This window comes from Orussus abietinus, unplaced genomic scaffold (genome assembly GCF_000612105.2).
Source record: "Orussus abietinus isolate OABI.00-Male unplaced genomic scaffold, Oabi_2.0 scaffold9, whole genome shotgun sequence".
NCBI classification, from domain to species: domain Eukaryota; kingdom Metazoa; phylum Arthropoda; class Insecta; order Hymenoptera; family Orussidae; genus Orussus; species Orussus abietinus.
The window spans coordinates 1521122-1536103 of record NW_019396004.1 but is presented as its reverse complement, the minus strand read 5'-3'; the positions used below and the strand labels follow the sequence as shown (position 1 = coordinate 1536103).

General features: G+C 50.8%; 1 protein-coding gene across 2 annotated transcripts; it reads left to right on the top strand.

Annotated features, from left to right (window-relative positions):
• Positions 1 to 5029: 5029 nt before the first annotated feature.
• LOC105700972 (ski oncogene) lies at positions 5030 to 14982 on the top strand. 2 transcript variants are annotated; one of them, XM_012427336.1, is made up of 4 exons: positions 5030 to 6338; positions 6418 to 7610; positions 8063 to 8298; positions 8791 to 14982. In XM_012427336.1, the coding sequence occupies exons 2-4, from the start codon at positions 6489 to 6491 to the stop codon at positions 9614 to 9616; spliced, it is 2184 nt and encodes a 727-aa protein (XP_012282759.1). In that variant the 5' UTR covers positions 5030 to 6338; positions 6418 to 6488; the 3' UTR covers positions 9617 to 14982. The 2 variants fall into 2 exon arrangements, with proteins under 2 accessions (XP_012282759.1, XP_012282758.1); XM_012427335.1 differs by having other exon boundaries at positions 8731 to 14982.

Below are 14982 nucleotides of genomic sequence, written 5' to 3'. Positions count from 1 at the left end.
GGCCCCACTATCAGGTGTAATCGGTTATCGTACAATGGCGACTGTGCCGTATGCAAATCGTCGGTGTTTCCGCGATTCGCGGTATCGCCCCACTATATAGACCGTGCACTAGCGAAACTCCCGCATCGGCACTATATTCCGTCTCCGTTTGTGCCGCACACCACGGCGGGCGCGGAAACCTACGATGCCGCCCCTAAGAATATTTTGCGATTTGGAATGCTCCCCCCTCGGACCAAAATATCCCCAATTTCATCGTCTCTTTTAGGAAGCGGCACTCGAGTCTCGGCGTTGTCTTAGGCAACAACCGTCCAGCTCCTTTTTAACGACGTCCGATCGTTCCATCGCGATCTTAGGTCGTGCCTTAAGGCGACATGAAAGTGCCGTCAAAGAGTTCTCACGAAAACATTCCCCAAACTGGGTGTACCGAATCGATTCACACTTTGCAATATAAATACGGAGGTTATAAAGAAAGCCCTAAACCTCGTGAAATTTCAATTTTTTTTTTTAATTTATTCATAGAAATTTTAAAAATGTCTTATAAAAAAAATGGAATTTCATGAGGGTTAGGACCTTCCTCCTGGCCTCTACGTTCGCGTTGTAAAATTTTTTTCAACTAATCAGTGACACTCTTAATAAAGTTCAATATTGCGACCCTTTTGGAAGGCGCAGAACGAGTAAAAAATAAGACCTCAGTTGAAACGCACCTCGTCTTCTTTATATCGGGATCTTAAGTGTGAACATGGGAACGATGCACACCTAAGTAACGTTACCTCATTAAGGTCGTTGATTACCGGTCTTACGATCACGGGCAAACACCCATTCGTACCTCGACGACGAGTAAACAGCGGACGCAAAGTTCAGAATGCAACTTTTGCCCGTCCACTGCGTACCCGACTACGCAAATACGTGTATATGTATCCAGCGACATGGAGATACTCGTGCACTAGTGGTGTTATTTACGCTCGGCAGAGAAATGTACATAGCGATAAAAAAGCGCGTTTACGCGCGTTACGCACGGCCGGCCACCGTAAACGCGTGCCGCAGCGATCCTGCTATCAGCAATAGGACGTAATCGCATAGATTCCGCACGGGAGTTTCTACAACCCTCGGGAATCCCGGTACTCTAGGATCCAAAATGGCGTCCCTTCTAATAATTTAAATTCGAATATAATCCAGGAGTCGGACGGAATTCGGCTTAATCGGACCGGTCTGCAAATCCGATTATATATGAGGCGCCAACCTGATGATATCGTTGTTACATTTGCACCGCGATAACGCGCAATCCCTCGCCGAGATATTCCGCCGAGAGATGGGTATCGCGGTTCGAGTCTCCCGCATTAAATTTACCCGCATTGACGCATCTCCTCCGAGGTTACGCTTTGATTCCGCGAGGGTATAACACATAAGTGGTTTTCAACGGGAATGTGCGTAATGGAAGCAACAGGAGTACTCTTGCTCCCCCCTCTGGCCACATGTGTCTTGTCTCCTGGGTTCAACAAACAGGACTCGGTCGCAATACCCAGTCGTCCCCAAGATCTCTCGCCCTAGGTGCTGTCGGATCTTGGCGATGAGTGGGAATACCATCAATTAATCTTTTCGCGGACGGAGGCAAGGAACTGCCGGGAGCGGTTCTTTTTACGCCCGGCTGACGGCCCGGGCATAACACCGGCCTAATTTTAGCGCCCCGGGAGTCCAGGGTGTTCGCACCCGTGGCGAACAGGTGTCGATTAAGTCCTGGCGCGTCACCTGTACTAACAGAGCTTGTTTTATTCATCTACAGGTGTTAGAAACACGAAGCTCAAACAATGTCTCGGCGAGCCGGCCACCGGACGAAATCGCGATCAATGGGCAAGCCCGATGAAGACCGTCCTAGAGACTGGTTGAGATCGACAGATAGTTTGAATAAACTCGGTGGAGTTTATCCAGACCCTTCTGCTCAGGGAAGAATGCATCCCCTGTAAGTCATCGATGAAACCGTCCTAAGGAATCTATCGCGTCCCGAGCTCGTGGACGTAAGTCACCGCGATCCGCGGGAAATCGCTCGAAAATAAAGTATCTCCTACGAGGAACGCATTCCAATTCGAGTTCCCGCGATTCCTGACCCCTTCCGAGTCGCTGCCAAGGCCTGGCTGGCAAACATTTCCCGGTTGCCGCGCAAAAGATTAAGGATTTCAAGTAAATCCGCGCCGTGGCTAAAACCCCATCCGCGGTTGTTCACCGCTGCCCAAAGTCCCCCGGGTTTCTATACGCACTCGCGTCTCCGAAAAGCCCAGCTTCCGCGTTTCCCCAAATCCGCGACGCCAACTCCCGGGCTATAAATAAGCAAACTGACGAACGATTAAGAATTCCGCTGAGACACGTAATACTCGAAACTCCGTAATACATAATCCGAGCCTGTAGTGGGTCCAGCTGGCAGAGACTCGTAGGTCGAAGGAGGTTAAAATCGCAGTAATCCGCGATTTTCACCCGATACGAGTCAGTCGACAAATGCAGGCATAACTTAATAACCCTCCTGGTCTTATTTCTAATGACAGAGATTTGCGATTCAGACACCCCGAAGGGAGTGGCCAGAATAACATAGGTCTTCTTTCCAAAACTGCAGGAAAACGATTTTTTTTTTTTATACAGGGGAAGTCAAGCCCCATAAGGATTAAAATAAACGATTGCCGTTACTTCGAAAGCATTTATGATTCATCTACGCCGTATCAAAGTACATAGAAATATTTGTCCGGTTCCATCTACGCCAGTCAGGGGTTAAGTCTCGACCCAAGCGTGACCTCTTGCCAGGGTGTCGCGATCCCGGCGAGGAGACCGCCGCCTCGGATTTTCAATGCGAATCGTGCGAATCTATATCGCGTTTTCTGGGACGTCCGCACTCCGCTTGCGTCTCTGTCGTTCCTCCTGGTCGTGCGGTCTACTCTTCTCTGTCGCCCCTCCTGGTAGTACCGTCTACTCTTCTCTGTCGCACCTCCTGGTAGTGCCGCCTACTCTTCCCTGTCGCTCCTCCTGATCGCACCGTCTACTCTTCTCTGTCGCTCCTCTTGATCGTGCCCTCTACTCCTCTCCGTCGCTCGGCGTCCGCGGTCGGTCGCGCGCGCACAAGTTCACGAGCATCGACTCAGGCCTCGGCGGCACACACAGAGGGGCGTCTCGGGTGTGTGGGTGCGCGTCGATGCTCGGAGTCGCGCGGGGTATGTACGCGGGCTATTTTGACGGGAAGGTCACATGACTAGACGCTCAGCCGACCGGCGGCCGACACGGACGATACACTCGCGAAAGAGCGCCGCGCTACCCCCACCAGGTGGCCGGTCGCGCGCAGCTCCACGCCGGTGTGCGCGCCGACAAAGAGGGAGACAACGGCGGTTTACGGTGTCGGAGATTCCACGGTTAACTACCATGAGATATCTCGTACACCTACGCAAAGCCCCGAACGTGTGTGTCCTCTCTACAGCACGACTCTCGCATGTATGACACGCATACAGCACCGAGGGAGCGGAAGGGAGACGGAGCCACGCGCGAGAAAGGAGCGGGATGCAGATAGATGAACACGGTTCGGTTCACCACCACCAGTGGCGCGACTCCCGTTGCGCCACGGGTAGTAAACAGAGACGGAGCGACGCAAGACGCGGAGGTGGGAGCGAGACGGCGAGTAGATACGGAGACGCCTCCGACCACTACCAAGCGGCTCGCACGTGGCCGTGCTCTCGGTGTAGAGGAAGAGAGAAGAGGAGAGGCGGTGCCTCTGTAAACGGACCGAGCGAGAGCGCTACCATGGCAATGGCGTAACCATTCGGGGTCGTAGGCTTCCGGGGCCGGTGTTGTGACGTTCCCCACGTTTTCCGGGTTTACTTGCATTCAGTGGCTGGACCATTTCCTCGAACATTCGGAACTTTGTTGACCCAGCGACGAGGCGTCGTCAATACGTCGGTTTTCGTCATATGACGTGGGTTAAGCAACGTTGGAAGCGGTCAGTAAAAGAATGTGTACCGATTCAGGAGCTCGTTGGTTGATCCTCTGTTTAAGATGATCCTCAACCCGAAGTTATTAAAAATGTACAGTTACGGGGATTGATTCTTCTCTCTTGTATTATTAATAAAGATTGCAGAGTTTCGTAGTCTCCCCTCTACCTCTTCACTTGTGGGGTTTCTAGAGGGATTACGCCTCTGGCGTCGAACCGCGACCGCGCGTCCCTCCGGGCCGAAGGCTGCGCGCGCACGCGGCGTTCGGACACCTCTTCGGCACGGCCGTGGAGGGGCGAGGGGAGGTAAGATCGGCCGGCGAAGGGCTCGGCCGGCCGCCGGCGCGCGACGCACACACCCACTCCGGTCCACGGTCCGTGCTCTCGCCTCCCCCTCTCACGCACACTGGCGCTGGGTCTACACAGGCGGCGTCCACGCACACTCGCACTCTGCGTCGGCGTAGGTCCGCGCTCTTGGTACGTCTCTTAGTACCAGGCTCAACCTCGGGTTTCTCGCGGTCGCAGACCTCCGACCTCTCGCACGGCCGGCTGCCCTTAGCGGACCCGCCGATGCGTCGAGCCGCGTCCCCGGGAGGATGCGACCTCCCGGCAAGGGCGGTGCGTGCAACCCGCGTGGCGTCTAAGGCGGGCCGAGGGCACTCGGTCGATAAGACACGCGAAACCCGCGGCACGACGCCGAGACGCGCGCGCGCTCGCTCGCGCTAGCCGAGGGGGGATAGGCGCGAGCGAGAAGCAGAGCGGAGGTTCGCGCTCGATCTGCTCGATCCGCGCCGATAGACAAGGGATCCGCGCGCCTGCGCACTGGCGGGACGGTCCCCCTGAGCCAAGTTCACTCTAATCGGCGGCCATGTAATCGCAGGGGGGACTCTACGCATCGAACAGCGCGACCGAGAGAGACGGGGCGAGAGAGCGAGAGAGAGGGTCGACTCGCTGGTAGAACCCTGCCGGGGAGGGAAAAACAGGAAAACCGAGTGCAACGGGGAGGGATGAAGCGCGAGTATCGCGCCTGATCGCGATCCCTGCTGAGAGAGACGGACGAAACGGCCCGCGCGCATGCGCACTCGTGCGGCGGCCTCTCGGAGCCAAGTTCAGTCTAATCGGCGGCGGCGGAAGGAGGCGGCCATGTAACCGAGGGGGGCAGGAGACGCGCCGCGCTGCGCACCCGGCCCTGAGACCGAGAGAGGCCGAGAGAGGCCGCTAGAGGCGAGCATCGCGCGAGCGAGACGGCGGACGGCACGCAGGGCGGAAGAGCAAGAGAGACGGCGAGAGACAGGACCACCCGAGCACGGCCGAGCCGAGAGACATGTGGAGAGACGCTGGTCGCCACTCGGACTCGGGGCGACCGAGCCCATGCCACCGGGACGAGTCGTTCCCCTGACCCGCGCTCGAGCGAGCGCCACGGACGGACACTCGCGGCCATCCTGGGAGACGCGCGGCCCACCGACCGAGAGCCGCTTCCTGGGGGAGACCGCGACAAGGACAGCGAGCACCAGGTATGCCTGGGGAGAGGGCGAAATCGTAGGCCTTCGGGACGGCCGAGGGGCGCCCGCTATGGCGCACTGGAAGTCCTGACCCCTGGATGCTTTGCACCCTCGACACCGGAGGAATGCGCCTGGATACTCTTCTTCAAAGTGCGGTGGAGCTGGATGTCATGGCGGAGGACGCACGGGAAACTTGGATCGTCGCTGCGTGATCGAAAGAATTCCTGAAGAAGACTCGCTGGTGGGACTGCCAGTCGTGCTCGAGGAACTGGTGTATCGAAGATGCAGGTTGCCGAGGCTCGACACGTTCCATGTGGGCTGGGTTACGGGGTAATGTGAGACAGAGCGTAGGAATCGCTTGGTGGTTTTTGTTGGGAGTATAGGATTACGGAGGGATCGCGAGCAACATGGAATTGCTGGTGGAACTTGCGCCTCGATGCACAATGATTGCGATTGTCTGCTTTGGTGGAACGTAAGGTTCGCTTCGGAGTTGACGGAGTGCTCGTTCGGGACACGATTGAAGAAGTGAGCGAACGAGCCATCGATGAAACTTGTGGGGAGATTAGGTGTGCCAGTTGGGATTATGTGCTTCAAGGAAGTTGGACTTTTGGTGCGAAGGGTCGTGGTGGTTCAAAGTGAATCCACAGGAACAATGTTCTTAAATAATCCAGGTACTGTTTAAGGTATTTGCGAAGGAGGTAAAGGTATCTTTTGACTTAACGGAGGGATGTCATGGAAGGAGAGTGGAACCGTAGGTATACGGCTGAAACTTAACGTCCAAAGTAACCCACCGATAAAAGTGTATTTTCGGTGATCGAGAAGTCGAAGCAAGGAGAACGAGATCACCGAATAATTTAACACTTGGCTGACAATAAATAGTAAGTAGATTATTTGTCTCGGTTAGAACACGACGATTCATTGATCATTCAAGGGACTAAACACAATGCAATATTCCAGAGAGTAACTCCAAATGGTGAAGGACGTTGCTAACTAGGATCAGGGTCCTGAGACAAAAATAGCCCAAAATAATGGAGACTCTACTCCCAGGTGATGCAAGCAATCAATCCTACAGTCCTCAACTGAAGACCGTTTTAAAGACATATCAGCTGTCTGCAGTGAAGAGCCTGCAGGGACCGAGCTCAGCCCTCTTGGGCATGGACTGTAAGGGTTTGCTACAGGAACCAGCACCGTTTCACTTCTCTCCCCTTACTCGTCCAGGAGCTATCTGCAATGTTGACGGAGGTACTCCCACCGACCTTATACCGTCGACCAAGGAAGTCGATGACAGAGACTCTCCGACGAGCCTCCAGGTCCCGCTATGCAGGGATCGCAGAGTCGACAGGCCGCTCGAGGACTCCGACGACGACCCTCCTCAACCGCAGCGCCTGAAAGGCACCTGCGAAAAGCGCGAGCTGGAGTTTCAGATTCCTATCCTAACAGCTCCGGACCAGAGCTGCTCCGAGAGGTGCGAGACCGTCCTGGAGGGCGAGAGAATATCCTGCTTCGTCGTAGGAGGCGAAAGGCGGCTCTGTCTCCCGCAAATCTTGAACACGGTCCTGCAGGACTTCTCCCTGCAACAGATCAACCAAGTCTGCGACGAGCTGCAGATCTACTGCTCCAGGTGCACCCGGGACCAGCTCGAAGAGCTGAAACTCTCGGGGATCCTGCCGAGGAACGCACCTTCCTGCGGTCTCATCACGCAGACCGACGCCGAACGGCTCGTCAGTGCTTTGCTCCTCAGGACCGAACCCTGCGAGCCGGTCGTCATCCAGGAAAGGGGCGACTCGGACGCCATCGAGAAGAAGATACGCGCCAAGAAGGAGGACGAGGAGGAGTCCGTTACCAGGTTTAAGGTGTACCACGAATGCTTCGGCAAGTGCAAGGGGATGTTCGACGCGGACTTGTTCGGCACCGAGGACTCGGCTTGCATCGAGTGCCTCGAGTGCGGATGCCGGTTCTCCCCTCAGCGTTTCGTCAGGCACGCACATCGGTCCCTGGAGAATCGCACTTGCCATTGGGGCTTCGACTCGGCCAACTGGAGGTCCTACTTGCTCCTGTGCAGAGATCAACCACATCACAACAAGGTGGCCGCGCTCTTCCGGGACCTGAAGGAGCGGCACCTGGTCCTCAACCCCAAGAGGAAACCGGAGGTACATAAACCCAGGGCATAACTGCCTCTGCATGAGTGAAAAAATTATTTCGCGCGTACGAAGGAGCTGACGAAAGTCAGACCTTCATTGATGCTTAATCGGTATCTATCGCGAATCGTTTCGGTATACTTTTAATTGCCAGATAAGCATTCACCGCCGATAAGTTATTCCTAGGGCATGGCTTGGAAAACAAGATATATCAGTAGCCCTGATTAAAGTTACGATGCAATCTTGTATGCGACTTATCTGCCGATCCCGAGCTGCCGATAAAGCGATCCGAGACGTTGACAAATTCGGACGATAATCCACACCGTTGTAATTCTTTGGAACAATGACTTCGAGTGCCCGGTAATTAACGGGCACCTCACCTGCCGCGAGGCTCCGTTTAATGCCCGGTGAATAATGTAAACTCCTCCCAAGGTGAATAACTCAATCCTCGCATTGATTTCTAGCTGGGCCACGAGCCGGAGAAACTGACGAAGCGGATAAAGAAGGACGTAGGCAGAGACGAATGCCCCGGTGGGCTCTACAACGGCAACGGTCTCGGGATGTACCACCCGGTATCCCCGGCTGCAGGTGCAGGTGACCCGTACCTGCAAATGCAGTGGGCAGTTTTAGAGCTGGCCGCGAGGGGAGCGTCCGCTTTCAGACCGTGGAGTGCCACGGGGTCTTGTAAACATAGAGACAGGTAATTGCATCAAAGTCGTCACCTTCGGCCAGTTCCTATTCCGTATCGCGGTTTCCTTTCGCAACCGTTGCCGCGACAGTCGGTTACTATCGCGACGAATTTAGGAACAGCGTATCGGCTGAACAATTGGGTTGATAACTCAAGTCCTGACTCATTGTCGTTCATAGGGAAGGTCTTCATATCTTCTCTTGTGCAGACCCGACCACTAAGGCTGGGGCCACATGAGCGTCAAAATCGACGACAAACGTTGTATCATAACAAAGGCGACGCACGTCGCTCGTGCGTTAACCATGGTTCATGATGTACTTCCACGGCGTACGTTGAAACAACGCTCATCTAGCCCCAGCCTAGACGTTACCCTAAATCTCCAGGTGCACATTGTGACTGAAATCCCCTCGAAAATGACTTGTTTTCTTTTTTTGGATTCACTAGAAATGGTGTGCAAGATGCGTGTAGAGGAATAATCCAAGCCTTCCGTGAATCCCGTTGCAGTTCACCACTGGTGCCTGCGTATCTCAGTCGAGGGCCTCCGGTGTTGCAGCACCCGGAGCGCGTGGTACCACTTTCGGAATGCGAGCGCTTCGAGCCGCACTTCCAGCCAAACGTGGCCCTGGCTCCGATCCCGGCGCCGTCGTTGCCACCGGTGGCACCACCCCTGGTGCACCACCGTCGACACCACCACGAGCGCCGTCGCCACAACCACCGTCCGGTCAGCCCATCCGAGAAGCAGGAGTCTTCCCAAGTCAGCATCAAGCTGGAGAAGCCTTCTTCCCCCGGGCCCGGGTCGGCGCCGGCTGGTTTCCAGACGTCGACGAAGGAGGAGCCCGAAGAGAGGAGGGAATCCGAGGTCGTCGCGGGAAAGGAGACCGAAGAGGAAGAGGAGAGCAGTGCTGCGGTGACGTCGTCTACGGTCACTGTGGAGGAGCCGACGTTGCCGGTAGACGCGAGGACGTCGTCGCCAGGGAGCGACTCGGACTCGGACGGGACGGCAGCGGTCGACCTGGAGGAACGGTTGATAGCCCTTGACGTCCCCCAGGACGTCTTGGCCTTGGCCAGGCGCGTAATCACGGAGAACGCCCGCTTAAGGCGCCACCGGCGGAGCGACGCCAGGGAGATCTCCAGGTTACGCGGCCAGCTGCAAGTGCAGCAGATGCAACAGATACAGGAAATGCAGCAGGACGAGTCGGTGGAAGCGAAGAAGCCTCCGACGAACGACAGTCTCGCGGACAGCACCGAGAACACGGAGGAATCCGAGCCGCCGAAGCCCTCGGAAAATGAGAAAGAAGCCGAGGCCCCTGTGAGCATGGCCAGTGACTAGAGTCCCGTTTAATCTGGGCGAACGGACGAAAGGCCGTTAGAGTTTGTTCGGGATATTCGCTACTGGTCTGGGATTGAGTTTGAATCGGCGATAAATGCGGATAGCGACCAGTTGGACCAACTGTTCGTTGACTTAGGACGTTCTCTTGCATGTTGCTTGAAGAGGCTCCCATTCGACAACGAAGATGAACCCGATCCACCCGTGAGCCTAGCTAGTAGCCACAAGGATCCCGTCTTCAGGCGATGGGACTGCTTAGGTACCACCCTGACTTTTGCCACGGGTGGATTCGGCTACTTGTCGGAACCAACACCTGAAGTCGACTCGGCTGGGGAAATCCTACCGGATAATTTCTTAGAACTCGGGACGCGTATTCTCCGACAACGATTACGATAACCCGATCCACCCGTGAGATTAGCCAGTAGCGTTAGGACTCCGTCGATCTCGTCCTGATGGCGAGACGCTGCTCAGTAATCACCACGACGATCCGGCTCTTGCGAGGATGCTAATCATTGGGATGGAATTAACGCTAATTGTTGGCACGATAATTGTTCATCCACCTACCTTATCTCCAGTTGACGCTATCCTTAAGAGTAGTGGGACGGTGGACGAGCAACGTCTTATGTCGGGCTCGTTTCATTGAATCGGTCTCGATTTATCTCGCTCTTTCATATTTCTCTTGGTATCGAGAAACCCGCTAACGAACAGAAACTCCTCTTTTCCCTTTCATTTTGCATGCGATTCTGAAGTCGACCTCTCGCAGCTTCCTCGCACTAACCGGACGGACGTGGACTGAATTTAGCGGTAGGGAGTACGTGCGATTACGGTATATATATAAATATATAAATATATACATATAAAACGATTCTAAATAACGTGAAGTATAAGCGGCGAAACTCTCTTGGTTATGTGATATACGAAGAGCCTTTAACGTTATTACTGATGTTCATTTCCGGGGTCTCCTTAACCGAATTGGAGACTCGACCGGCGGTTCCGTTTACGACCGAGTGTAGATACTTGTATTATATGAAAGAAAGTAATTAGGTTTAAACGAGTACGAGAGGTACGGGAGGAACTCGCCACGCCAATAACGATATATAAACATTTAACAATGATTAAGGGTGAGCCGCCGCTATTGTGTATATTAAATATATGCAGCGGCTGGGGCGGGAGGATGGTTTCGTTTTCTTTTTGGTTTCTTGTATTATTTTTTTTTTTCCGTTTTTTTTTTCCTCTCTCTCTGAACCTCGTAAGTTTGAGGTCGAGTCAGAAAGTAGGACGAAGACTAGGTTGCTTTTTCCATTAACCCCACCCCGTAATCATGTCCGAATCGCATACCTGTACATACATTCTCTCGTCATAGCTGTACGTTAATATCGATAAGGATCTATTATTACGCGAATTATTGCAAAAAGTACAAAAACCCTAGGTGCTATGTTGTTACGCTAGGTGTCGAGCGAGCACGAGCACGGCTCGCGTATGAGCATCGAATGAGGTCTGTTGCTCGAGTAGAGAAATTGAGATTGTCACACGAATTGACATCGGTGTGCTGTGTCGGTTTACCATACACAAGAGATAGAGTTCAGTCCTCCGACGGCGAAAATATGAACATTAAGGGGATGCGAAAGTAGCATCATGAAGCTTCTCTCCGAACTTGGCGTACCGAATCGTATCAAATTTTGCAACATGAACATGGACGCTCTAAGAAAGGCCTTGACACCCGTGAAATTTTACTCTTTGTGAAACATTTGTAAAATGGACAAAATTCTAAAAGAAAAAAAATATTCAAGTTTCATCGGTGTCAAGACCTTCCTCGTAGCCTCCGTATTCACGGTGTAAAGTTTGAAACGATTCGGTACATCCAGCTCGGAGAAGTTTCATAAACAAGACTTCATTGACGCCACTTTCACACCGCCTTAAATCCGCAAGATCAGTCTCGGCAGAGCGATACACAGATACTCTCGCGCCGAACCTTTGTACAATGATTTGCAAGCGGAAACGTTTAAACATTGTCGATGGCGAATTTGAAGGATTGTTCGTTTACAACTTTGCCAGAGAGGGGTTCTAGAGTCACGGTTCGAGGATGACTTAACGTTAAGTCCTTACGAACGGGTTATTTCTGAGCGACCTTAAACCCCAGACGAGTTTCAGATTTAACCCAAGGGGCTGTAAAGTTGTAAACGAACGTCGTCTCAGCTTTACGACCTGCGATTCCTATAATCTGCTCTTGTTTTTCGCATGAATCGGCTGAGTTCACGGCATTATCATGGGGGATAAGAACTAAACGTTCGCCAGAGCAATGATTGGTGACGAGCGGCAGCATGGCGATACGCTCAGGGGGGGCGGATAAATGGGAAGGTGTATTTATAATTCTGCAAATCGGTCGTCGAGAGTTCTCATGCATTCCTGTCGGTATATAAATTTACGCTCAATGTCTTTCTTCTAATGTTCTCTTTTTTTCTTCTTCTTTTCTTATTTTCTTCTCGAGGGAGGGATGGGGGAAGCGAAAAGTGATATTTTTCAAGTATATACGTAGGTCCCAATTTTATCGCACCTCAAGCAGTGCGTGAGGTGCGATAAAAAAAAATTTTGCGGTGAAAAAGAAATTTGTTTTTCTTTTATTTTTCATTTTCACGGTAACTAATTACGTCCTGCGTCCATTCCTGGATGAATGGAGCGCGGGCGGGGTAGGCATATTTTTTTTCCCCTTTTTTTTTCGGCTTTTCGATTAGTCCTTAAGTTCGTCCCAATGTGATATGATTGTGTATATCGTTTCGTCTAAAGTTTAATTGTAAAATTCGTGATCACCAATCGTTGCTGTGGCCCAACAGGCAGGACCTGAGCGGAATGTTAATTAACCGTGGGAAATCGAATCAGAAGATATAAGGCGAACCGTGTTCGGTAATGGCGACCTGGAGGGCGATCGTTGAAAGGAACGAACATAGGAGAAAAGCCTCATTCTACCCTTTATCGAGTCAAACCGTACTAATCTATATTAGCTGGCACGATACATACTAGTAATAACGATTATTCTTAGACCTCGTAAGTCGTACGTAATTGATAATTCGCATCGTGGTATAAAAAAGAAAAGAAAAAAAAGAACAGAAGGCGGCGTTAAAAAGCGATGCGTAGAGACTGCTTCGAAGATCTCTCGGCGATCGTTTGGGCCTTCAAAAAGCGAGACTTTTAGACTATTGTATACCACATCGGCACCGAGGTTGCTCCCTTGCGACTAAAGTGACCTTCCCTTTCCTCGATACAGAGGGACGTTCAGTTTGACGCCATCTTTGAACCCTTTTCTGGCACTCTGAGGACCGCCGTATCTCTTATCAGAGCCTAGGCATCATGAATGGGGGTAGATACTCCTTTAAGGGGGTTGGAAAATTGTGCAAAGCGTTTTAATCGAGGCTAGTTTAAAAGAGAATGAAAATGGTTTATAGGGAAATATTTGCTTACGGGGCTGTTTTATTTTTTAAATGTTTTACCGGGAATTTTAAATGCCGAAAGCTCTCTTGCATGTCTCTCAAATTGGCTTGATTTAAACGTCAACTATAATTGCCCCGTAAAGAAATGCTTCGTTCTCCGTTAAAACCCATTTTAATTTAATTTCGATTGAATTAATGTTAAAATGCATTTTTACAGTGTCCTAACCCCTCTTAATGTTTTTACATAGACACAAATCACTCGGACTTACAAGTGGACTTTTAGTTGGCCCTTTTACGCTAATTTTAAAGCTTTTAACGTGAAATTAGACAGGATTACTTTTTCTTCCGGAAAGAAAGAAATAATCGGAATGAGTGCATTTAGCGACGAGGTGATTGTTTATCAGAGGATAGGAATTGCTCTCTTGAGAGGATAAACTGATTATCCGTGATTATGGAGGATCGCGATTGTTATCACTTTAGATGATATGGATATTATCCGTCTAGATGAAGCGGTTCCAGAGGTGCCGGGAAAACGGTTCGAAAATTCTCTTTGCACTACGTCATAATTATTTAAAACGTACGAGAGCCCCGAAGGTGTGATATTTTACTCGATATAATTTGCAGCATAATATTACCGGGATACCGTATAAAACTGGTACCACGTTAAAAAAACAAAAACACGTTTCCCCAAATTCAAGTCTAGGTACTTCGGTTAACTAATTTTCTTTTTCTTCTTTTTTTTCTTCGTTTCATACGCGCATAATTTTTAAACCTATCCGAACTATTCCTCACGACGAGACCTAAATAAAATCTCTCCTCTTTCGTTACGAAGGGAAAGCTTTTAGCTCGAAACGGATTCGTTGCGTTCTCGTTAGACGTTAAATTGCGACAAATCGCCCATTTATTTCCTCGTAGATCGGATACGAGTTAATGAAGATTAATGTGAAGAAAAAGAAGAAGAGAGAAAAAAAACGAAAGATCGGAAGCACGGAAATATATATATATATATATACATATATTATATTTACAGTGACTACAGATAAAATGTAAAGGTAAATAAAAAAAAAAGAAAGAAAGATACAAGAAAAGCCTTCAAAGCAAAGCGTCTTCGGAAAGCCGATATCTTCGCGGTACCTTTTTTTACCGACAAAAGCCGAGACACGCCGCCTTTCTTCCGGAATTGGATGTTAAACCGGAAACGAAGGAATTCTTTTCGCGGTGGTCTGCTAAATCGCGCGGATAAGTCCCGATGCCGAATGAAGGAGCATCTTAGATTTAATCTGTAGCCACTGCCATCGGTCTGCCTGCGCAGCAGTTTAGGCGTAATTTTAAATTGTTAACGTGGCATCGATTCAATGTGATCCGCTCACGCTCAAGGCAGTACAAACGATGTTACGGGATTAATAATAAAAAGGAAGAAAATGGGAAAGTGGAGAGAGAGAGAAAGAGAGAGGAAGTACTTAGGAGATTCCCTTTCGTCTCGCGAACCTGAAGGAACGGGCAGATTTTCAAAGCAATCTAGTAGAGAACTGGACATTACGATTAAAGGTATAACATAGAGACCGTTCAATCATTACTATTATGTTCCACGTAACGGACACCTACACACTCGTGCGCCCGTGGAAATGGCGCACGATGGGTTAAATAATATTACAGTACCGTAAGGACTCCCACCTAAGGTAATGAAACAAAAGAACAAAAAAAAGTAAAAGGAACATTAAATAAACAGTGTAATAGTCTACGTTTTTCATACACACTCACTTATTATATTTACCTAGCATACGAGCTACAATAATACATAATATGTATCTTTGCGTACCGGCCCGATCTTCGGAGGACGAATTTGTCTACGCGGAAGCGATTCATGTCTCGGACGTGCGCCTGTCCGGGATGTATCTTGGTTTCGAACAAGAATGTATTACCGAATAAATACGATACTTGTGA